Source organism: Entelurus aequoreus, linkage group LG21 (assembly GCF_033978785.1).
Source record: "Entelurus aequoreus isolate RoL-2023_Sb linkage group LG21, RoL_Eaeq_v1.1, whole genome shotgun sequence".
Taxonomy (NCBI): Eukaryota; Metazoa; Chordata; class Actinopteri; order Syngnathiformes; family Syngnathidae; genus Entelurus; species Entelurus aequoreus.
Genome location: NC_084751.1, coordinates 35,862,907 through 35,888,860, shown reverse-complemented (window position 1 = coordinate 35,888,860; position 25,954 = coordinate 35,862,907). Strand labels below are relative to the sequence as shown.

General features: G+C 40.1%; 1 protein-coding gene across 2 annotated transcripts in view; it reads right to left on the bottom strand.

The window, feature by feature from the left end:
- The window catches only part of npr2 (natriuretic peptide receptor 2), a 198,465-nt gene that overhangs the window by 17,895 nt on the left and 154,616 nt on the right, over positions 1–25,954 (bottom strand). For both annotated transcript variants that reach the window (XM_062031569.1, XM_062031570.1), the window contains exons 16-17: positions 17,798–17,944; positions 2,668–2,791 (exon numbers count right to left, since the gene is read on the bottom strand). In XM_062031569.1, coding sequence (XP_061887553.1) covers positions 2,668–2,791; positions 17,798–17,944 — 271 coding nt within the window. The remainder of the gene's footprint in view (positions 1–2,667; positions 2,792–17,797; positions 17,945–25,954) is intronic.

Genomic DNA, 25,954 nt, shown 5'->3' with positions numbered 1-25,954 from the left:
GCATTCAATCAGATTTTATTGTGAGTTTTTGTATTAGTGTTCCTGAAAATAAGGGAACCGAGCACACATACGTACAGCAGATTTGTTTTTACATATATAGATACATAAACTATTGTAAAGCAGGATTCACCAAGTGTTGGATTGTTCACCCACAAATAGGTAATGAGCTGGGTTTACACCGTCGTGAGACAGGTTAGTTTTTACCATAAAATGCTAAAATATACATGCATACATACATATATACACACACACACACACATATATATATATATATATATATATATATATATATATATATATATATATATATATATATATATATATATATATATATATATATATATATATATATACATATATATATATATATATATATATATATATATATATATATATATATATATATATATATATATATATATATATATATATATATATATATATATATATATATATATAAATGTGTGTGTATTATATGCACACCGGACCCCAAACACCTTTTTCTCTCTCAGTGTGCCCCTCCCTAAGATAATTGCCCATGTCTGCTCTCGGTAATATTACAATGTTTCGTGCCAACCAGGCAAGAGGAAAGCACTTAAAAGTAAAGCTCCATTTTTCAAAATGTGCTGGCTTGATGCTATTTTACATTGGTAGCATTAGCAATCTTCATGCCTTCAACACCTCCAAATTTGGTAATAAAAACTACAACCAAGATGTACATTACAATCAAACAGTTGGTGTGTAATAAGTACAATACTTACAGTATAAACACTTTGTAGGACTTTACAAAACACATTCAACTTTGTGGCAAATACTACTCCTTGAATATGGCAACACACCGTAGTCTATACACTGCAACTGCATACAAGTACTATATAATACAGTAAAGGACCTTTTTTTAACAGTACAGTATTTGCAAATGAGACATATAAGTGTAAGAAAACAAGATAACAACCGGACAGCATGGCTCAGTGTTAAATGTTTAACAAAAGAAAAATAACTTCTTTTTTTCAAGCAATTAACATTTAATAACACATTTAAATGCACGCAAGAGTACCGGAAATTAGTACCCTTAAGTCAGGGGTGTCAAACTCAAATACAGAGTGGGCCAAAATTTAAAACTGAACAAAGCTGCGGGCCGAGGTTGAATAAATTTACCTTTTAATAGGGACCCAAACAAATTTTGCATTGAATATTGAACAAGCAAGGCTTATATAACTTTAAAGTGACATGCAAAATCCAGTTTCATATAATAATAACAATGATTAAAAAATATCAATGGCATATCAAATATAATTTAAATAAAAATTGAATGCCACTTTTCTATGTGCAGCCTTCTGAGGAAAATATCAAAATCAACTTTTTCCGCAGGCTAATAATACATTTGAAAATAAAATAACAATAATGAATGAATCAAACATTCAAGCCTTGAAGTAGCAAGAGAAAGTGCATGAATAAAACGTTAATTATTGCTCATTTTGCTACACTGATTTGCTTTAACACTGAATATGGAACAAGCAACGCTTATATAACTTAATAGTGCAAAATCAACTTTCAAAAAACAAACGAAAAAACATCAATGTTTGGTGGTAACGGGGGGTGTATATTGTAGCGTCCCGGAAGAGTTAGTGCTGCAAGGGGTTCTGGGTATTTGTTCTGTTGTGTTTATGTTGTGTTACGGTGCGGATGTTCTCCCGAAATGTGTTTGTCATTCTTGTTTGGTGTGGGTTCACAGTGTGGCGCATATTTGTAACAGTGTTAAAGTTGTTTATACGGTCACCCTCAGTGTAAACCTGTATGGCTGTTGATCAAGTATGCCTTGCATTCACTTAAGTGTGTGTACAAGCCGCATATATTATGTGACTGGGCCGGCACGCTGTTTGTATGGAGGAAAAGTGGATGTGACGACAGGTTGTAGAGGACACTAAAGGCAGTGCCTTTAAGGCACGCCCCCAATATTGTTGTCCAGGTGGAAGTCGGGAGAAATTCGGGAGAATGGTTGCCATATTTGGCCCGCGGGCCAGAGTTTGATACCCATGCCTTAAGTATTGGTATCAATTCCCAGGTATTGGTACTTGGTATAATATCGAAAAAAAATATGAGTAAAAGTAAGTAAGAGTTCTTTTTTAAGGTAATTCCTGCAAATATGAGGGTGTAAGTTTGTCAAGTATAACCTGCTGACTGCTTGGACATCATTATAGTATCCTTCCGGAAGTGGAGGTAGTGGGAGACATGTTGTTGCGCAATGTCTCGGTGACTCAACTCTGCGTCAACATATTCTGTGTTGAACTATTCTGGGCTGCACTGGGAATGTGTCAGACTCACTGCAGACGGGAAGTTCGGACATGGAACACGTTTAAACGTTAGCAAACACAAAGTAAACGAGTTGAATTCAGATGAGGATACTTCATTAATTGATTATTCGATTAATTTTAATTATATTCGGTTACTTTGATTAATCGAAAACATTGTTAAAATTTGCCCGGAACTTTAAATACTTTAAACATTTTCAAACTAGAATCTAAAAATTATAATGATTTATACTAAAATTAAGATTATGATGTAAAGTCAATGACTAAAAATAAGTAATTAGCTCTTAAGACAAAGGGACCTTTCTAGGAATATTTTGTAAAAATATTGGCAAGTGGTAAATCATTTGCAGTTTACCTGCAGAGGTGTACTTTCTGCCGACAAGGACGTGAAGCCAACAATGTCGCTGAAGTAAATGGTGACACTGTCAAAAGCTTCTGCCTGCACCGTCTCTCCTCGCTTCAGCTGCTCTGCCACTGAACTTTGTAAACAAAGAGAGAAAACAAGTTGAAGTCGTCAGCGATGAAGAAGGCAGGCAGCACACATAGCATGCTAGGTTGTCACCAGTAAAAATACACAAACATTTAAACAACATTGCTAATTATGGAAATACAGTCGTGGTCAAAAGTTTACATACACTTGTAAAAAGCATAATGTCATGGCTGTCTTGAGTTTCCAATCATTTCTACAAATCTTATTTGTTTGTGATAGAGTGATTGGAGCACATACTTGTTGGTCACAAAAAACATTCATGAAGACACAGAACCACAGAACCTTCCTCCAGAAGGTCTTATCTTTGTCCATGTGATGTCAGATGAAACAAAATTTGAGCTGTTTGGCCACAATAGACAGCAATATGTTTGGAAAAGAAAAGGCGAGGCCTTTAATCCCAGGAACACCAAACCTACTGTCAAGCATGGTGGTGGTAGTATTATGATCTGGGCCTGTTTTGCTGCCAATTGAACTGCACTGCAAAAACTGAAATCTAAGTAAGATTAAATATCTCAAACAAGGGTGATATTTGCTTATTTTCTGTGTGATAAGATAATTCTTCTCACCAAGCAGGTTTTATGTTAGAGTGTTTTACTTGTTTTAAGGGTTTTGGTCCTGAATTATCTCATTAAGATATTACAGCTTGTTGCTGAGATTTTATGACCTATTTTGAATAAAACATGCTTGAAACTAAAATATCAACTGATGCAAAGCTGTGTCATCAACACTCACAAGTATAAAACTACCTTTTTAAAGTAATAATTTCTTACTTCAAGCATGAAAAAAAAATCATGATGCCGAGCGCATATCATTATGTCAAGATAATGGCACGAGCATTTACTTAATTTAAGAATATTTTTCTACAAATTGAGCAAAAAGGTCTAATTTTTTTTTCTACCAAGAAAAGTGCACTTGTTATTAGTGAGAATATACTTATTTTAAGGTATTTTTGGGTTCATTGAGGTTAGCTAAGTTAGCTTAGTTCAAATAAAATACCCCTAATTTTTGTTTTGTTTTTTCTTGTTTTTGAACACTGACTTTTTGCAGTGTGGTGCTTTACAGAGAGTAAATGGGACAATGAAAAAGGAGGATTACCTCCAAATTCTTCAGGACAACCTAAAAATCATCAGCCCGGAGGTTGGGTCTTGGGCACAGTTGGGTGTTCCAACAGGACAATGACCCCAAACACACGTCAAATGTGGTAAAGGAATGGCTAAATCAGGATATAATTAAGGTTTTAGAATGGCCTTCCCAAAGTCCTGACTTAAACATGTGGACAATGCTGAAGAAACAAGTCCATGTCAGAAAACCAACAAATTTAGCTGAACTGCACCAATTTGGTCAAGAGGAGTGGTCAAAAATTCAACCAGATGTCATGACGTGGATCTTTACGCAGCTTACAGCGAGGATTGTTTTCCCTGGATGCAAACGGACTTGACCGGACAAGGCTTGCAGGTAAAAACATGATTTAATCTTTCTACAACTACAAAGGGCTACAAACAAAAGGCGCTCACAAGGCGGAGGCACAAACTTGGCGCAGGAAACAAAACATATAGGCAGAAACTATGGACATGAAACAAAACTCGCTAACTGTGGCATGAAAAAACTTACTTGGCAGAGCATGAATCGACGGCATGAACAAAGCAAAAACAGAGTAATGTCGCCATGCCAACTAACTGAAAAAACAGGCTTGAATAATAGTCTCTTGATTAGAACAGGTGCGTGCATAAGGCGGGTGAAACTAATGCGTAGTCATGGAAACTAAAACAAACAAGGGTGCACAAAAAACAGGAACTATGGAGTCCAAAACTAACAGAACATAACTAAACAAAACATGATCTAGACCACAGATCATGACACCAGAAGCTTGTGGATGGCTAACAGAAGCGCCTTATTGCAGTGAAACTTGCCAAAGGGACATGTAACCAAATATTAACATTGCTGTATGTATACTTTTGACCCAGCAGATTTGGTCACATTTTCAGTAGACCCATAATAAATTCATAAAAGAACCAAACTTCATGAATGTTTGTGCTCCAATCACTCTATCACAAAAAAATAAGAGTTGTAGAAATGATTGGAAACTCAAGACAGCCATGACATTATGTTCTTTACAAGTGTATGTAAACTTTTGACCACTACTGTAATTGTGCTGTTCTTCTCAATGGAACAAAAGCAGGCTATAAGGGAGAAGATGATTAACAGGGAACAAAAAAGTGATATTAGTCTTTGTGGATTACGTTAGAATAAAGAATAAAGATTGAAAGAAGGATAGGACTTGTTTCTCAGGCTCCTATAAGTCTACTTGAGCTGCTCTTTTCTTCAACTTCATTAATAGTTGGCCTGTCAGTATTTTCTGTTCCCTTTCATCTACGCTGAGCTCCCCCGCAGGGAAAAGTCGAAATGAGGAATTGAGACGCGTTTAAGGTCTTTCACTAATGTCAGGATTTAGCACAATTCATATAGGAGTTGAATAAGGCTATGTTCATGCTGCAGTGCATGTATGGGTCAGTGCATATTTTGGTCATTTTTTTGTATATAAATGGGAATAAAAAACAAAAAACAAAAGCATTGTTTGTTTTTATTTGATTTTAAAAAATGACCAAAAAAAAACCCTGAAAAAAAGCGTGTTTAGATATAAGATATACAATTTTTTAAAATTTTCATTGCAGATTTCATTGAACATAATAAAAATCACTAGTCAGCAAAAATGAAAAATCAGACCAAAAACCAATGTTTTTTTTTCCATTTTGTGTTGTTGTATCTTAGGTTTATGTTAGTGTAGTCAAGTCTATCAATCAATCAAAGTTGACTTATATATATCTTAACAGTGCAATACTTTTTCATAACATGGTCACTCCTGCCTAGTTTCTCTTGTTATATTCTTATTTTACTGTTATGTTTTTATTCTCATTGTTGCTTTTTATTTGTATTCTTATTGTAATATTTTTCTTTTTTGTTTCCATTTATTCCCCCATTATTTACTTTTTACTTTTAAATTCGATCTCAATTCTGTACACTGCTGCTGGAATTTTAATTTTCCTGAGGGAACTCTCCTGAAGGAATCAATAAAGTACTATCTATCTATCTATCTATCTGTCATGTCTGTTCGTGTTTTTGTTTTGGCCATGTGTTTGTTTTTTGGACTCTTTTTAGTTCCTGGTTGCACTTCCTTGTTTGTTTGTTTCCATAGCAACTCATTAGTTTTCACCTGTCTTGTCACGCACCTGTTTCACGTTTTGAGTCACGCACCTGTTTTCACTGATCATGTCACTATTTAAATCTGTCTGTTTCTGTTGTTCGTCCTGGCGACCTCGCACTTTTTCATCCCTCTACTTCATGTCATGTTCACAGTTCTTTGCCAAGTAAGTTTTTGTTTATTAATGCCACAGTTAGTGTTTTTGTTTCATTGTTCATAGTTTCTGCCTTTGTGCAAGTTTTGTTTTCATAGTCAAGTTTTTACCTCCGTTGTCAGCACTTTTTGTTTATTCCTTTTTTATTGTTAAAATTAAACATGTATTTAAATTCACGTCTTGCACGCGCCAATTTTCCGTTGCCTTCTGGGAGAACAAACCACGCCATAGACCCAGTCTTGACAATATCTATCTATCTATCTAATCAAAAATGCTTCAAAGGGCTGCACAAACCTAAAGTGATATATTTAGTGATGGGTTGATGAGGCCTCATGAAGCGTTTCGACACATTGCAAAACTGTATTGATACTGTGTCGATACTGTGTCACTAAATACTGACATCTGCTGGACATTAAAAATCCCTACAGGCAACCTATGGACCGACTCAACTGACACTGATTTTATGACCTAGTATATACAATAATATAAACCAAGTCATTGTATTTCATTTAGGATTATTTCATATCTTCATTTAAATAAAAATATATTTTTATCTTTTTTAGATACAGTCAATAAATAATGTGAACATGTATCGTGACTAGGATGGTAGAAGGTGGGGATTGAACCCCAGTAACCAGCAGCCCTCCGATTGCTGGCACGGCCACTCTACCAACTTCGCCACGCCGTCATTCCTGTACCTTCTCTAGTAACAGTAGTGATGGGTCCTGCAACACAGATGCATCGGCGCATGCGTCGAGCTCATAGAGCGAAACCCTGTGTCGGTGCGCGTACCGCTTTTAGAAAGTCACGTGACCGATCATGAGCTGCTTTGGTCACGTGACCGATACGCGAACTGTATCGCACTGACGCCTCCTCTGTGCCCTGTGAGCAATGTTCCCTCTAAGGTGCGCGCCTGCGCAATTGCGCAGTGCTCAAGCGTCCTCCGCGCATAGGTGGATTAATGACCGGGCCTACCGGGCCCAGGCCCAGGGGGCCAGAGGCCCCAAGGGGCCAGGCCAACTTGGCCCCGCGGCCGCGACCCAAGCAAAACTACTTTTGCAAAAATAATAATCTTAAGCCCCAAGGGGCCAGGCCAACTTGGCCCCGCGGCCATGATCCATAGAGGGTAAGAGGCCCCAAGGGGCCAGGTCAACTTGGCCCCGCGGCCGCGACCCACAGAGGGCCAGAGGCCCCAAGGGGCCAGGCCAACATGGCCCCGCGGCCATGATCCATAGACGGTCAGAGGCCCCAAGGGGCCAGGCCAACTTGGCCCCGCGGCCACGATCCATAGAGGGTCAGAGGCCCCAGGGGGCCAGGTCAACTTGGCCCCGCGGCCACGATCCATAGACGGTCAGAGGCCCCAAGGGGCCAGGCCAACTTGGCCCCGCGGCCACGACCCACAGAAGGCCAGAGGCCCCAAAGGGCCAGGCCAACTTGGCCCCGCGGCCGCGAGCCACAGAAGGCCAGAGGCCCCAAGGGGCCAGGTCAACTTGGCCCCGCGGCCACGATCCATAGAGGGTAAGAGGCCCCAAGGGGCCAGGTCAACTTGGCCCCCGCGGCCGCGACCCACAGAGGGCCTGAGGTCCTAAGGGGTCAGGCCAACTTGGCCCCGCGGCCATGATCCATAGAGGGCCAGAGGCCCCGAGGGGTCAGGCCAACTTGGCCCCGATCCATAGAGGGTCAGAGGCCCCAAGGGGCCAGGCCAACTTGGCCCCGCGGCCACGACCCACAGAGGCCCCAAGGGGCCAGGCAAAATTGGCCCCGCGGCCATGATCCACAGAGGGCCAGAGGCTCTCAATCATTATTATCAAAGCTAATTCTCAAATTGGATGGATCACACAACCTCACTCACATATTCTTTATCAATTATTAAAGGTTGTTTCTGAATTTTGATCACAGAACTTAATGCAAATATTCTTGATTGATTGACAAAGCTCATTCTCAAATTTTGATTACACAACCTTACTCTGACAAATTATCATTATCAAAAAGCTCTATCTCGAATTTGGATCACAGAATCTCACTCAAGTATTCTTAGCTGTGCCCCTCCCCCATCAAGTCTTTCATAAACCGGTCTGTTCTTTTAGAATCTCCTCATTTGGTATTTTGAACTCGTGAGAGACTGCTCAAAATTTGGTTTCCTTTCCCTCAGTTCAGACTCAGAGATAATTTGAAATCATTCAACAAGAAGTTTAACGCGCGCACACACACACACACACACACTTGAGTTGAGCATTACTTGGAAATTCTTATATTTTCCATTTTGCTGTTATTATCAGCATCTTCCCATTTTGTCCTTTTCTTTCGAGAAAGTTTACAGTCTGACATTTGTCACTGCTGTCAGTTAATAACTTTTTGGTCTTTGACCCATTTTGTCATTTTCTCGATTCGATCGTCACTGACCACTCTCTCCTGTCTGGCAGACATCGTTGCTGCCATCATAGCTAGCAAGCTGCCTGCAGCGGGTCATCCCTATGTTCCCCGTCCCTATGTTACCCGGGTCCTATGTTCCCCTCTACCGGGGAACTAAGGACCCTTTTTAAAAAAAAGGGTTCTATGTTCCCCGCTGCGGGGAACGTACAACACTTTTTCCAGAAAAGGGTTCTATGTTCCCCGCTGCTTCCAATGCGCGACTAAGTAAGACGCACGCAGACACGCATGACAGAGACGCGTTTAAGTTGTCGAAGGAAGGAAGTTCGCGTTTGAGTTGCTCTATCTGCTGCCGCACGCCCTGTGACAGGTTAGGTTTAGGGATGGTTTTGGTCAGGGCACAATTTCGCCAAAAAAGTGCTCCACAACGCCCTGTGACAGGTTAGGTTTAGGGATAGTTTTGGTCAGGGCACAATTTCGCCAAAAAAAAGTGCTCCACAACGCCCTGTGACAGGTTAGGTTTAGGGATGGTTTTGGTCAGGGCACAATTTCGCAATTTCGCCAGATACAATGCAGGGAACATAGGACCCTTTTTTAGAAAAAGGGTCCTAAGTTCCCCGGTCGCATACAAAGACCCAGGAACAACCGGGGAACATAGGACCCGGGGAACATAGGACCCGGGGAACATAGGCACGCTCCCGCCTGCAGATAGCAACATTTTGGTGTCCTTTGGGAAAATATTTAGAAAGAAGACAAAAGTACACACAGTTGTACAACTATTATCTTTATGATCTTTTTTTTGTTAGTTTCTCTGTTACTGTGTGTGGCCAATTAAGCGACTTTTGGCCATACCTGGCTGGTGACATTTAGCGACTTTCTGGTTGATGTTAAGATTAATAATAGCAACAGTTCTCTTCATCTTAATGCAATTTATTGTGTCTGTCTCTCCACATTTTGCCATTAGGTACTTTGAGCTCTTGTTGGTCAGTCACTCTAAGGTACATTGTTGCTGCCATCATAGCTAGCAAGCTGCCTGCAGATAGCGACATTTTGGTGTCCTTTGAGAAATATTAAGAAAGAAGACAAAAGTACAAGACATTGTACGATTACTATCTTTTTAAAATTATTTGTTTCACTGTGTGATTGACCGACTTTGCCGCTAGATTTCGCGTCTTTTGGCCATACCTGGCTAGCGACTAAAAACATCATTTAGCGACTTTTTGGTTGTGAAGATAAGTGGTAAAAGCAGATCTTCCTGTTGGTCTTCCCACATTTTGCCATTTGGTACTTTGCACTCTTCTTGGTCACTCCAAGGCATTTGTCCCTGCCTTCAGCTAGTCACTTGGCTCTTTTGGAATATATTTCACTGTAATTGGCTCTCTCTCTCTCTTTCTCCTCAGTACAAATCAGCCTGTTCCCTTGCCATTCATCACTGACCACTCTGCTCTCCTGTCTGTCAGACATTATTGCTGCTTGCAGATAGCTTGGGGTCCTTAGAGAAAATATCAGAAGAGAAAAGTACACAATTATCTTAATTATCTTTTTTATTCAGTCAGTCCTTCAGTGAGTCCCAGTGTGTTGGCGATTAAGCAACGTTGGCATTCAATTAGCGACTTTTGGCCATACATGGCTGGCGACTCAAAAAACTAGAAAAAAAGTACAAAAAGTTGTACAATTAATATCTTTATTATCCTTAATTCCCCTGAATCCTAGAGTGTGTTGCAATTAAGCAACTTTGCTGCTAGGTTTAGCGACTCTTGTTTTGGGCATACCTGGCTAGCGACTACAAACATTATTCAGCAACTTTTTGGCTGTTAAGATTAACGTTAATAAATTAAATCCTAATACAATTTATTGTGTTGGTCTCGCCATCTTGCTATTAGGTACTTTGAATTCTTGTTGGTCTCTGCTAAGGTATCTGGCTGTTGTCTTTGCCTTCAGTTAGTCACTTGGCTCTGGAATATATTTAACTGTACTTGGCTCTCTCTTTCTCCTCAGTACAAATCAGTCTGTTCCCTTGCCATTTAGACATTTTCTTGATTGGATCATCACTGACCACTCTGCTCTCCTGCTGTCTATCAGACATTGTTGCTCCCATCATAGCTAGCAAGCTGCCTTGGTGTCCTTTGTGAAAATATTTAGATAGAAGACTAAAGTGCACAAAGGTGTACAATTATTATCTTTTCAAAATATTTGTTTCACTGTCAGTGTGATTGACCGACTTTGCCGCTAGATTTCGCGTCTTTTGGCCATACCTGGCTAGCGACTGAAAACATCATTTAGCAACTTTTTGGTTGTGAAGATAAGAGGTAAAAGCAGATCTGCCTGTTGGTCTTTCCACATTTTGCCATTTGGTACTTTGCACTCTTGTTGGTCACTCCAAGGCATTTGTCCCTGCCTTCAGCTAGTCACTTGGCTCTTTTGGAATATATTTCACTGTAATTGGCTCTCTCTCTCTTTCTCCTCAGTACAAATCAGTCTGTTCCCTTGCCATTTAGACATTTTCTTGATTCGATCATCACTGACCACTCTGCTCTCCTGCTGTCTATCAGACGAATCAGTTGATTCTCTGCTCTCAATTGTCTATGCTAGTAAGCTGTTATTCTCTGCTTTGGAGTGTTGATGCTGGGTTGCTAGTTTTCTAAATCACCTCACACACTTGAAGGAAGCAGCACCGATCATAAACACACAAACAAACTCACACACACACACACACACACACACACACACACACACACACACACACACACACACACACACACACACACACACACACACACACACACACACACACACACACACACACACACACACATAGTTGGTTTATCTGTTGTGATAGGCAAAGAGCCAATGTGCAAAGAAAGAAGGGAAATATGGATCATAAACGTTTAAGTGGAGGAGCTAGAAAAAAAATTCAGCAAGAAAAGAAAAAAAAGGAATCAGTTTTACTTGAGAGTGTTCCAAATATCTCCAGCTTCTTCAGTACAAAGACATCTGCTGAAAGCAATTCTATAAATGCTACTGCAAATTCAGCTAAGGTTAGCAATGCACCTGAGCTAGCATGTAGCTCCCAAGATCCTGAGACCACTACAAGTGTAGACACTGAACCAAATGCTTCTGATGCTTATGATTCAACCAATTCAGCAGTAGCCAGTTGCTCGGATGAATGTGAGGTCACTGCACCTCTGGACAGCATAGAAAATGAGCTGAATCTTTCTTCAACACCATCTACAGTGACAACTCTACCTAGTGATCCCGCTAAATGGGCTGAGACCCTCACTGAGTCAATGAAGGAAGTTCTTATTCAAAGAGGTGCAAAATCATTTCACAACCGTCACAGCCATTATCCAGCTTCTGTGAGGAACAGTGGGCTAGGAGGCAAAACCCGATGCCTAAACAATGAACATTTTACTTCACACTTGCCCAATGGACAACGAGTACAAAGAGAGTGGCTGATGTACTCTCCCTCTACTGGTAATGTTTACTGCTTTGCATGCAAACTGTTTTCCCCAAAAACGCATTCTTTTGTGACAGGCTATTGTGATTGGAAACACTCAGAAAGATTTGGTGAACATGAGCGAAGTGCTGAGCACATAACCTGCATGCAAGCAGTCTTGAACCGCGCCAAAGGTGCCACAGTTGATGCAGACCTGTTCAAACAGTTTCAGGCAGAGAGCAGCTATTGGAGGCAGGTGTTACAAAGAGTTGTTGCAGTCATTAAATTCCTTGCAGAAAGGGGCCTTGCATTTAGGGGTAAAAATGAATCGTTAGGGTCTCCTCTCAATGGGAACTACCTTGGTATTCTGGAGGTCCTGGCTGAATTTGATCCCTTTCTAAAGGATCACATCAGAAAGTTTGGGCAGATGGGTCGAGGTAATACCTCATATCTGTCCTCCACCATTTGTGAGGAATTCATTGAATTGATGGGTGCAAAAACCAAACAGGCTATAGCAGATGAACTGCAAGCAAGCAAATACTACTCTATCATTGTGGATTCAACCCCAGATTTATCTCATGTGGACCAATTGACATTCATATTCCGTTTTGTTAGCAAAGAGGGCAGTGTTGTTGAACGCTTTGTGGGTTTTGAGCCCATTACTAGCCATACAGGTGAAAGTTTGGCTAACTGTGTCATGTCTGTGTTGGAAAATCTAGGGTTAGAGCTGTCAAATTGCAGGGGGCAGGCTTATGATAATGCCAGCAACATGTCAGGGAGGTATAATGGGTTGCAGGCTCACTTAAAGAAAAGCAACCCATTAATACACTATATTCCATGTGCAGCTCACTCTTTGAATTTGGTGGGAGTCAACAGCATTGACAGATGTGGAAATGAAGTCTCTAAGTATTTTGACTTGATTCAGTCTATTTACAACTTCACAACTGCATCCACACACCGATGGGACAGGGTATTTGGCAATTCCAACATAGATCTCACACTTAAAGCTTTATCCAACACGCGTTGGAGTTGCCGTGCAGAATCTACCAAAGCACTGTGGCAGAACTACAGTAAAATAAAAGCAGCACTACAGGTTATTTCCACTGATGACACAGAGAAACGAGACACACGAACTGAAGCTGACAGTCTAGTGCGGAAGCTGGATTCACTTGAGATGGCCTTCATGGCAGGCTTTTGGGACACTGTTCTGTCCAGATTTCAGGCCACAAGTCTGCAACTTCAAAAAGCAGACATGGACCTTGGTACAGCAGTTAGATTGCTGGAATCTCTGCGCACCTTTGTTCTCTCCCAAAGAGATCTATTTGATCATTTTGAGCAGAAAGCCTTAAACATGTTGGGTGGCACCCCATCTTACAGGGCTGAACGGACGAGGAAACGTAAAAAGTTTGCTGATGAATCAGCATCCCCAGATGTTGTGCTTGAGGGAAGGCAACTGTTTCAAATAGAGACATTTATTGCCTCTATTGATCAACTGAGTTCAAGCCTTAATCACCGTCTGGAGGCCTACAAACATCTGAACAATTTGTTCAGTGTCCTTTTCTCTTTGGATACAGAGTCCAATGCTTCAGTCCTTCACAAGGCCAAGATTCTCACTGAATCATACCCATCTGACCTCAATGAAAGTCTTGGACAGGAGCTTATACAGTTAAAATCTTTTATACAGCTCAACAACACTGATGAGGAGAGGACCCCTTCAGGACTGCTCAAAACAATAATACATTTTGGACTACAGCCTACGTTTCCTAATACATACATTGCGCTACAGATTTTTCTCACTCTACCGGTCAGTAACTGTGAGGGAGAACGCTCATTCTCTCTTTTGTCAAGAGTAAAAAATGAGCTGCGCACAAGAATGACTCAGAAAAGATTAAATGCGTTATCTCTAATGGCAATTGAGAGTGAGCTGACAAGAGAGTTGGACTTCAATGATGTGGTGGATGATTTTGCAAAATTGAAAGCACGAAAGAAACCCCTTGCTTAAAGGTGCACTGTGTAAGATTTTTAGGTTATTTCCAGAATTCACCCATTCACTAATGTTAGGCTACCTGTTTTCATGAATACTTACCACCACCATAAAATTCTAAGTATCCATTATGACTTGGAGAATTGCACTTTTGCCATTTCTGGGAAGTGTCACCTGGATTGTGAAGATAGGATTGACTTTAGGCAGAAGCTTGGTGCTTTCTCTGGCAAACTGAACCTCAAGCTTCATTCTCTGCAGCTTTGCATTCTTGTGCAGACTTTCATCCACAAGGAACTTTTCAACTTCCCCACTATCGTGAAGGGGCCATCAAAAGATTTCAGTGTGTCCAGCATGTCTAGTCTCTTACTCTCCTTTCTTTGAGCCATCTCTTGTTTCTCATCTGCCCTACTCTCGAATTTTGCCTTCATGAATTTACTCCAGTTGAGTTCAACCTCCCTTTTTGCTTGTGCTGCTGCCTTGAAACCTCTGAAGCTCCTGGCTCTTCTGTAAAATTATTGACCTATTGACTGCGTTCAGTGTGCCCAACTTCTTCAGTTTGTAGTCCACCTTGCCACATTGTCTCTCCATCCCAATGTTGTGCACAGGGGTGCCATCAATGTTACTAGCCTGTTCACTGACAGGGTCCATTGGGAAGGTCTCCTCATCCATCCTCTGCCTGGCCAGGACAGTCTTCAGATGGGGCAGCATGAGATCTGTCAGCTGCTTCACTTCATCCAAGTATTCGGCAGCCACGTCTGACACTGAGTTCAGGACATGTCCAGTGCCTGTCCAGCCACTATAGCATTCTTGGAAATGGGCTATCTTGACCTGCATGCAGCCCTTGTACCATGAACTGGCCTACACCTTTCTTTGTGGTGCTCTCCGATGCATGTTATCATTTTACCTTTCTCCTTCTCCTCAAGCTTAACCACAAATAGATACAGACTTTGAGCCTCAATTTGCTGCACAGCTGCCGTTATGCCAATGTGTTTTCCTAAGATATTATTTTATTTTTAATGATAGAAGGGAGGAAAAGGGGGCAAAAATCATGTCCGATTTAGTTTTTTGGGTGGGTTGGGGGGTTTATTTCATGATAGCTACCAACTTCCAATACATAATATCTCTCAAATGACCCAATGCACCATCACTGAAGTGGGCGTAATCATTTTCAAAAATGTTTATTTTTAGGCCATTTATCCCCTCCCCCTGTGTCTGTGTGAAACCTGTGCTTGTCAGTGTCTGTGTGGTATACCTAATAGTGTGTGTGCAGTATGTGCACTCTTCTGTACAGTACAGTGTGCATGTCTGTTCACAGTATACAGTATTTCTTGCATAGTGCGTGCGTGTGTGTGCGCCCACACGCGCGGGGGGTTGAGGGGCCAAGACCATGTCAGGCCCAGGGGGCCAAAATTTCTTAATCCGCCCCTGCCTCCGCGCACACCGTGCGCCGCACAGCCAATATATGCCGCGCACCAAATCAAACCCATCTCTAAACAAAATAAACACATTTATTCTGTGTAATTTTGAAATGCAACTTTGAGTGACAGTGACAACAAGCGGCCCTAACGGTGTTCGTCAACAACACGCATTGCGCCGCTTCCTAATAAACACAGTTTGGCGCGCAGGCGTCAGTGCGATACAGTTCATGAGCGGTCACGTGACCAGAACAGCTCATGAGCGGTCACGTGACCAAAACAGCTCGTGTTCTGTCCCGTGACTTTCTAAAAGCGATACGCGCACCGACACAGGGTATCGCTCTATGAGCTCGACGCATGCGCCGATGCATCGGTGTTGCCGGACCCATCACTAATATATATATATATATATATATATATATATATATATATATATATTTTTTTTTTTGTAATAAGATGGCGTTCCATCTAGTGCAGGGGTTGGCAACGCGCGGTTTTTGAGTCTTTAGCGCCGCCCTAGTGGCTCCCTGGAGCTTTTTCAAAAATGTATGAAAATGGAAAAAGACGGGGGTAAAAAATTATATTTTGTGTTTTAATATATTTTCTGTAGGAGGACAAACATGACACAAACCTTCCTAATTGTTAGAAATCCCACTGTTTATATTAAACATGCTTCACTGATGAGAGTATTTGGCGCGCGCCATTTTGTCCTATTAATTTCGGAAGTCCTTAAACGCACCGTAGTTTGTTTACACGCACAGCTTTCCTTGATGCTGCCACAGAAGGATGTGTTTAATACCACTCCTTTTTTGTCTCTATTTGTCCACCAAACTTTTTATGCTGTGCGTGAATGCACAAAGGTGAGCTTTGTTGATGTTATTGACTTGTGTGGAGTGCTAATCAGGCATATTTGGTTACTGCATGACTGCAAGCTAATCGATGCTAACATGCTATTTATGCGAGCTGTATGTACATATTGCATCATTATGCCTCGTATTTTAGGTATATTTGAGCTCATTTTATTTGCATTTTCCGTTTCCTTCAACTTGGACACACACATCTATACCTTTGGCCATTCTAAGCCAGTCATTTCCAGGAATTATCACACCCTCTGAAAAGCCTCCGTTTTAGTAATGTTTTCCAATGTTGTAAAAATGTGTAGAATAAATATTACATTTCAACATTTCTGTCAACGAAGATTTGCGTCAGCCTGCGACACTTAGTCATTTTGATAGTAGGCTAATATAGACACTTACATCATGTGTTGCCTTCATTATAACACTTACATGAAGTAAAAATTTGCGGCTCCAGACAGATATTTTTGGGATATTTTTTTATGGCTCTTTCAACATTTTGGGTTGCCAACCCCTGATCTAGTGGTACACCAAAGAATAACTTAATTAAAGTTTATTTTCCTATATTCAAACACAGTGTTATTGTTCAAACTGTGTGTAATGTTACAGGGACCAAAAACGTTAAATGTATACTTGTTTAATAAAACCTCTGCCTTGTTTTTAATGAATACTTAGGCCAACTATGCTACTGTATTTTAATGTAGGTCATTATGGTGGTACTTGGAGAGCCAACTGTTTTCTGAGGTGGCATTGGTGAAAAAATCTTGAGAACCACTGCTGTAACACATTTAAAAAATGTTTCTGTATGAGATTTTGACAATAAAATTGAATTTGTGTCCAAATATTGGGGTCTTTTTTTTAAAAAGTTAATTCAAACAAAGCTACACAAATATTTTAATACAAATAAAATGTACGTTCTGATATTATACATTAATTAATTTGCAGCCAAAACGTTACTGTCGATTTTTATTTAAAAAAAAAACAAAGTGTAGCCAACGAACACATGATTAACTTCATCAAATCTGAGACTTTAAACTTTTTTAAACTGTTTTTTATCTTCTATCTTTTTATCTAACAAATTGTTCTTAGGGTAATTTGTATTTGATTTTTCAATGTGTATTTTACTTCTGCTTTAAATGTTATTTTTTAGTCTGTCCTTTGCCTCTATTTCTTTGTGGTGTACAGCCCTTTGTTCTTCAACCGTGGTTGTTTTTAAAGGGCTTTATAAATAAAGTTGGTATGTTATGGTATGGTAAATCTGTCAGTAAATTGAACAACGGTGTTAATCCAGTTGTTCATGTATTTTAAAAGTAACTTTAAGAGAGCAACAAATGTTATCATTGATGATTTGAAATGAGTGTATTGCAGTCTGGTGCATACATGTATTTGTATTGATGCATTTGAATGCATGCATTCTATCACTTCATTAAATGACTGTGACACTATGGTAGTGGTTATTGCTAGTGGACATAGGGGTTGTGTTTTTACAGTGCTATTAAACCCCGAATTGGACATAAAGTTCTTCCTTGTAAATGCAGCCTTGGCAGTGAAGGACAAGAAAAAGTGTTTTCATATCTTCTTACTGCGGTAAAATTTGATAGAGGAGATTTTCAGCTTTTCTTTTTTCCTCCAGGTAGGCTTGTGTTCGCTCCTCCACCAGGTTCTCCAGGTTGTTGGCGTACTGCTCCATCCTGGACAGCAGGTTGTTCAAGATGCTGGTGCTGCCCTCTCTGCAGGGAATGAGACGGGAACGGATTACACCAAACGTGACTGACAGGAGCCACCAAAACCGAGGTAGAAGTACCGTATTTTCCGGACCATAGGGCGCACCGGATTATAAGGCGCACTGCCGATGAATGGTCTATTTTCCATCTTTTTTCATATACAAGGCGCACCGGATTATAGGGCACATTAACCCTTGTGTAATGTTCATATTGTTGTTACTCAGCCAGCGTTTGTGGGTCTGATGGACCCGTAGCATTTTGTGGCTTTTAATGCCTCACAATCAAACACTTTTATGTTAAAATACTGAACAGGTGTTAACCTTATCCCAATAAACATCTGTTCAGTATTTTAACATAAAAGTGTTTGATTGTGAGGCATTAAAAGCCACAAAATGCAACGGGTCCATCAGACCCACAAACGCTGGCTGAGTAACAACAATATGAACGTTGCACGGAAAATTTCTCTGCCAGTTTCTGCATCCCACAGGGATTCTTCTTTTGTGTTTCTGCACCTGCGGTTCCCACACAAGGTTGCAACATTGTTTGTCAACACTGTCTGCTCTCATTTTCTCGCACATTTGACCCTCTGACGTTCTGTGTACCTACACTCTGTCCTCCTCCTGTCTAGGCCTGTTGTGAGTGTGTGTGTGTGTGTGTGTGTGTGTGTGTGTGTGTGTGTGTGTGTGTGTGTGGTACACAGAACATCAATTTCCACACTTCTATTAGCGCCACATCTTATATGTAATAGAAATGTGTAGGGGGGGTGTATGGTGTGTGGTCATTAAATATGTATTCTGATATATGTTCTTCAGAGAAAATGAGCCAAAGTCAGTGAGTCTCAGTTAGAAAAATTATTTAATTGTATAATTTTTATTTTAATAAAAAATGAAAACGGGTCCCACAGACCCGAACACCACACAAGGGTTGACACCTCCAGAGTCATATATATATAATTTTTTTCTAAATGTAAAACACTATCTTGTGGTCTACATAACATGTAATGGTGGTTCTTTGGTCAAAATGTTGCATAGATTATGTTTTACAGATCATCTTCAAGCCGCTTGCTGACAGTCGCTTCCGGATGCGCCGTTTTGTGGGCGGTCTTATTTACGTGGCTCACCTTTGACAGCGTCTTCTCCCCGTCATCTTTGTTGTAGCGGTGTAGCGTGCAAGGATGGGAGTGGAAGAAGTGTCAAAAGATGGAGCTAACTGTTTTAATGACATTCAGACTTTACTTCAATCAATAACGGAGCAGCGGCTCCTCATCCGGAAACAACAACAAGTCCGAAAATGTGCCCCGTAAAAAAATGTCCCACCGGAACTCTCTTATAACTAAAGTTCCTTGGGTGAATAATGTAAACTCACTATACCGGTATGTTTTAGCGCTTTCATGGCGAGTCTACTGACATATCTAAGTAAGAACTTTACACTACTTTATATTAGAAATGGTAATGGAGGATGAATGTCCCATAACAAAAAGATAGTGAAAAAGAAGAAGATTATCGACTACGATGTCGTCACGGACTACAAATGTGGACGCGCGCAATTTTTCAGGAGTTATGCAGATCTTTGTTGTAGCGGTTTGATTGATTGATTGATTGATTGAGAAGTTTATTTACAGCTTAAATAATTGAATCCATGTAATGCTTTAAAAAAGGCAAAAGGATGGCACAAAAAACGAAAAGGCTTGTTTCCATTGTGGTCCATTAAATATTCATCACATTTGATACATTCAATAATAAAAGATAAATAACCTGTAACATGTATACAAAAAATTACGTTAAAAAAATGGTGTAGCGTGCAAGGACGGGAGTGGAAGAAGTGTGAAAAGATGGAGCTAACTGTTTTAATGACATTCAGACTTTACTTCAATCAATAACGGAGCAGCATCTCCTCATCCGGAAACAACAACAAGGCCGGAAATGTGTCCCGTGAAAAAACGTCCCACCGGAACTCTCTTATAACTAAGTTCCTTGGGTGAATAATGTAAACTCACTACACCGGTATGTTTTAGCGCTTTCATGGCGAGTTTACTGACAGATATAAGTAAGAACTTTACACTACTTTATATTAGAAATGGCAACAGCGGAGGATCAATGTCACATAAAGCAGAAGCTTATCGACTACGGTGTGGGCACGGACTACAAAGGCGGACTCACGCACTTTTTCAGGACTTATGCAGATCCTAAATACAGATCAGCAGGTACCAGAAGGTAAGAAATGTTTCTTTTGCATAATATTGCGAAACAAAACGCCAGATAATGAAACATGTTGCAGGCATCAAATTCCAAAATGAGCTAATATTTGCAAAAAATAACAAAGTTTTCCAGTTCGAACGTTAAGTATCTTGTCTTTGCAGTCTATTCAATTGAATATAAGTTCAAAAGGATTTGCAAATCATTGTATTCTGTTTTTATTTACGGTATACACAACGTGCCAACTTCACTGGTTTTGGGGTTTGTATAACAACATAATAAAAGTATATAAATCACAGGTGTACAAAGTGCAGCTCGGGTTACATTGTTGTGATAAAATAAGCAGCAACAATTAAAAAATACAGTAAAACAATATCATTTAACAATACAAATACAAATACAACAAATACATATGTTGATATTAATAACCCCCCCCCCCCCCCCCCCGCTACCCCGAAAGGGACAAGCGGTAGAAAATGGATGGATGGATGGATAATAAAAACTAATAACACATGATTGTCTATAAATGTGTGTATATATTTTTTTAGCTTTAAAATTGATATTCGTTACAACCAATTATGTAAATTATACAATTATGTAATTTGGCACCACCCCAGCAATGCCCCCACCACACCTCTGGCCACGGCCCTTCCTTCTGTGGGAAACACTGCAAAAACTACGTTCAACTTTCAAGAGCTATGTTGTGCAAGCATCCCACCTTGGAAATACACTATATTGCCAAAAGTATTTGGCCACCTGCCTTTACTCACATATGAACTTGAAGTGCCATCCCATGGAATTGCCCAAAATGTTTTGGTATTTTGGAGCATTCAAAGTTCCTTTCACTAGAACTAAGGGGCCAAGCCCAACTCATGAAAAACCAAACCCATAATTCCTCCTCCACCAAATTTCCCACTCAGCACAATGCAGTCCGAAATGTAGCATGTCTGCCCTGAGATCGGTAGGTTGTGAGTTGAAACCATACCAAAGACAAAAAAAATTGGACCCATTACCTCCCTGCTTGGCACTCAGCATCAAGGGTTGGAATTGGGGGTTAAATCACCAAAAATTATTCCCGGGCGCGGCCACCGCTGCTGCTCACTGCTCCCCTCACCTCCCAGGTGGTGATCAAGGGTGATGGGTCAAATGCAGAGAATAATTTTGCCAAACCTAGTGTGTGTGTGACAATCATTGGTGCTTTAATTAATTTAATTAATTCTCCTGGCAACCTCCAAACCCAGACTGGTCCATCAGATTGCCAGATTGAAAAGTGTGATTCATCCCTCCAGAGAAGGCGTCTCCACAGCTCTAGAGTCCAGTGGCGACGTGCTTTACACCACTGCATCCCACGCTTTGCATTGGACTTGGTGATGTATGGCTTAGATGCAGCTGCTCGGCCATGGAAACCCATTCCATGAAGCTCTCTGCGTACTGTACGTGGGCTAATCGGAAGGTCACATGAAGTTTGGAGCTCTGTAGCAACAGACTGTGCAGAAAGTCTTTGCACTATGCGCTTCAGCATCCGCTGACCCCTCTCTGTCAGTTTACGTGGCCTACCACTGGGTGGCTGAGTTGCTGTTGTTCCCAAACTCTTCACTTTTCTTATAATAAAGTTGACTTTGGAATATTTAGGAGCGAGGAAATTTCACGACGGGATTCGTTGCACAGGTGGCATCCTATGACAGTTCCACGCTGGAAATCACTGAGAGCGGCCCATTCTTTCACAAATGTTCGTAGAAACAGTCCCCATGCCTAAGTGCTTGATTTTATACACCGGGCCAAGTGATTAGGTCACCTAATTCTCATCATTCGGATGGGTTGCCAAATACTTTTGGCAATATAGTGTATATATTTCTTCCATAACTAACTGAGCCTCCAAAATGAATGAAAGAAATGCAAGCTTGTGATTCGTGTATGGGAATGTTTGCATGAGAATGAACAAACCCCCAAAGCTACTTTCACCATCACACAACAATCGCTTAACATATTTTTTATTTTTCCCCTCATGAACACAAATCCGCCTCCAGTGGAACATCTTTGAGATCGTTTTTTTTTATCAACGATATAATACATGTATATTATGTAATGTGTGTCTGAAGAGATGTCTGTTTTCATATGCTCACGCACGCACACACACACACACACACACACACACACACACACACACACACACACACACACACACACACACACACACACACACACACACACACACACACACACACACACACACAGTGGAGTCGAGTCAGTAGAGTACATTTCCAGGCATCAACTCAGATGAAGCAAGAACGTGAGTCACCGACACCACATTGGCGGTTTTAAGTATCAACACCTGGCTTCCTTCCATGTTACTTGTGCGCCCGACATCTTACACCCGCCCACATTTGCTTTAAGTGTAAAGAACAACACTGTGAGACATCACACACACACACACACACGACCATTAACACGCTGAATGCAATCTATCACACAATTTAGCTGCTACATTTGTATCATCATTCATTTAATCGTGTAACTACCGTATTTTCCGGACCATAGGGCGCACCGGATTATAAGGAGCACTGCCGATGAATGGTCTATTTTTTATCTGTTTTCATATATAAGGCACACTGGATTATAAGGCGCATTAAAGGAGTCATATTATTATTATTTTTTTCGAAATTGAAAACACTTCTTGTTCTTTGGTCAAAATGTTGCATAGATTATGTTTTACAGATCATCTTCAAGCCGCTTTCTGACAGTCGCTTCCGGATGCGCCGTTCTGTGGGCGGTCTTATTTACGTGGCTCACCTTCGGCAGCGTCTTTTCCCCGTCATATTTGTTGTAGCGGTGTAGCGTGCAAGGACGGGAGTGGAAGAAGTGTCAAAAGATGGAGCTAACTGTTTTAATGACATTCAGACTTTACTTAAATCAATAACGGAGCAGCATGTCCTCATCCGGAAACAACAACACCGGAAATGTGTCCCGTGAAAAACCGTCCGACCGGGACTCTCTAATAACTACATTTCCTTGGGTTAATAATGTAAACTCACTACACCGGTATGTTTTAGCACTTTCATGGCGAGTTTACTGACAGATATACCGTATTTTTCGGACTATAAGTCGCAGTTTTTTTCATAGTTTGGCCGGGGCTGCGACTTATACTCAGGAGTGACTTATGTGTGAAATTATTTACACATTACCGTAAAATATCAAATAATATTATTTAGCTCATTCACGTAAGAGACTAGACGTATAAGATTTCATGGGATTTAGCGATTAGGAGTGACAGATTGTTTGGTAAACGTATAGCATGTTCTATATGTTATAGTTATTTGAATGACTCTTACCATAATATGTTACGTTAACATACCAGGCACGTTCTCAGTTTATGCCTCATATAACGTACACTTATTCAGCCTGTTGTTCACTATTCTTTATTTATTTTAAATTGCCTTTCAAATGTCTATTCTTGGTGTTGGGTTTTATCAAATACATTTCCCCCAAAAATGCGACTTATACTCCAGTGCGACTTATATATGTTTTTTTCCTTCTTTATTATGCATTTTCGGCCAGTGCAACTTATACTCCGGAGCGACTTATACTAGAGATGTCCGATAATATCGGACTGCTGATATTATCGTACATCTCTAGTTTGGATGATCATTTAAAAGCAGTATTTTTTATAACCTATATAAATAAAATAAATTAATAATCTCATGTGCTGAAACTGCAGTTGTTGTGATTTATTGTCCTCTGCCTTCATTGCAAATAATAATATGATAATATGCTATCCCAATATTAACTATTATTGGCGATAATGCAATTTGACACGATTAGAAAACTACATCAATTGTGAATCACATTAATAAAGTGACTGCTAAATAAGATTGTGTGGTGGTTGCTGTATGGATAGACCCTGAGGACTCCTTCTGGGATGTCTTCTGGATTGTCTGCGTGTTTTTAAAAGGTACATGTCCCTCTACAACAACCATTCACAAGCATCAAAATAAATCCACCATTAACTAATAAGTAGGAATAACGGCTTGAAAATGCTTGTCAGCACGTGACATATCTCCATGACAACCATCTCCCATGATCGGTCGGCTCTAACCGCAGGATTATCAGAAGCCGGTGGTGCTTAGCCTCTTCCTCTGATAAAAGGTGAAGGACCAAGAGAACACTAACAACGATTCGACATTCTTCTTTTAAAAGGAATTGCACTTTTTTTTTGGAATTTTGCCTATCGTTCACAATCATAATGAAAGACATGACAACGAATGGATTTTTTTTTTTAATGCATTCTAAATATTGAATAAGTGTAAATAAAACATGGGAGGTCCTCTAATTCGCCCATAAAATCCAATAAAAAAACATCCAAAAAGCGCCAACAAAACTCCTTTTACATTTCGTAAGTTGAATTTTAACCAAGTATTAGTGATATTGTTATTATAAGTGCCAACGCAGACAAACTATTTATAGCGGCGCTGTGATCACCACCGTGTGTCCCTATGTTTACATCATCGAGTGGTCTGCTGCTTCCTCGCTTCCCTGCTCCCTGTAAGTTTATTTTAGATCATAAATCACCTGGACAGAAGAAGAAGTCGAGGTATTTCAACAACGTTACTTTGTGAGGATTATGAGTCATCTAAATGGGAATATATAACCACTTTAGCAGTTGGCATTCTAATGACAGCAGACATTGTACAGCAAGTGATGTTTTATTATGTTTGTTGGCTCTCGTAAAGTCTGCAGTGAGTAACAATCAGTGATAAAGGAAAAAAAAGCAAAAGTTGTGATGCGTTTTTTAAATTAACGCGCCGCGCTTGCTTAAAATGATCAATATATATAAATATTCAATGATGTTATAAATGTGCCTGTTACTACATTATATACATATATATACTTACATCTTATATATAAAACCCTACTTGAGGTGTTTGGATGTTTTTTTAAGGGCTTTATTGTCGGAATTGCATGGCTCCCATAGGCTCCATTGTAAACTTTTGATCGCATGTACCACACTTTTCGGAGTATAAGTCGCTCCGGAGTATAACTCGCACCGGCCGAAAATGCATAATAAAGAAGGAAAAAAACATATATAAGTCGCACTGGAGTATAAGTCGCATTTTGTGGGGAAATTTATTTGATAAAACCCAACACCAAGAATAGACATTTGAAAGGCAATTTAAAATAAATAAAGAATAGTGAACAACAGGCTGAATAAGTGTACGTTATATGACGCTAGGGATGTGCGTATCGATCCTGTGGTATCGATATATCGATACTCACACGCTACTCATTTGGCATCACTTTTCTGAAAAAAGTATCGATATAAACCAAAAAACGGCGTGTGGGGGGGTGCAAGCATCACTTTCAGATGTTTTTGATTACTTACTTTTTTTTATTTTTTATTTATTTATTTATTTTTATTACTTACTTACTTTTTTTTTTTGATGACTTACTTAACTTACTATGTGCTGGGACACCCCTGTACCTGGCAGAGTATAGAGCTGGCCCAGTCACGTCACAGGAGACAGCAAATGAGCGTCGTCAACGTGCAACACACACACAGCCAGCCGACAGCGATGCAGCCAGGCATATCCAGTGTTGTCCAATTGTTGACTTAAAACAGGCATTGTTTTTTGTTTTTTTTTAGTAATTTTTACTGAATATTTTCGTTTAAATGATTATCCTAAATTCAAATAATTTTCACACAGGGGAATTTACTGTTAGTTGAAAATTGCTTGAGTATTTAAAACAAGATAGGAAAGAGATACAATTTGGAGATTCTTCATCTTTGCATTACAGTTTTATTTTTTTCCAAGAAAATCTTGAATAT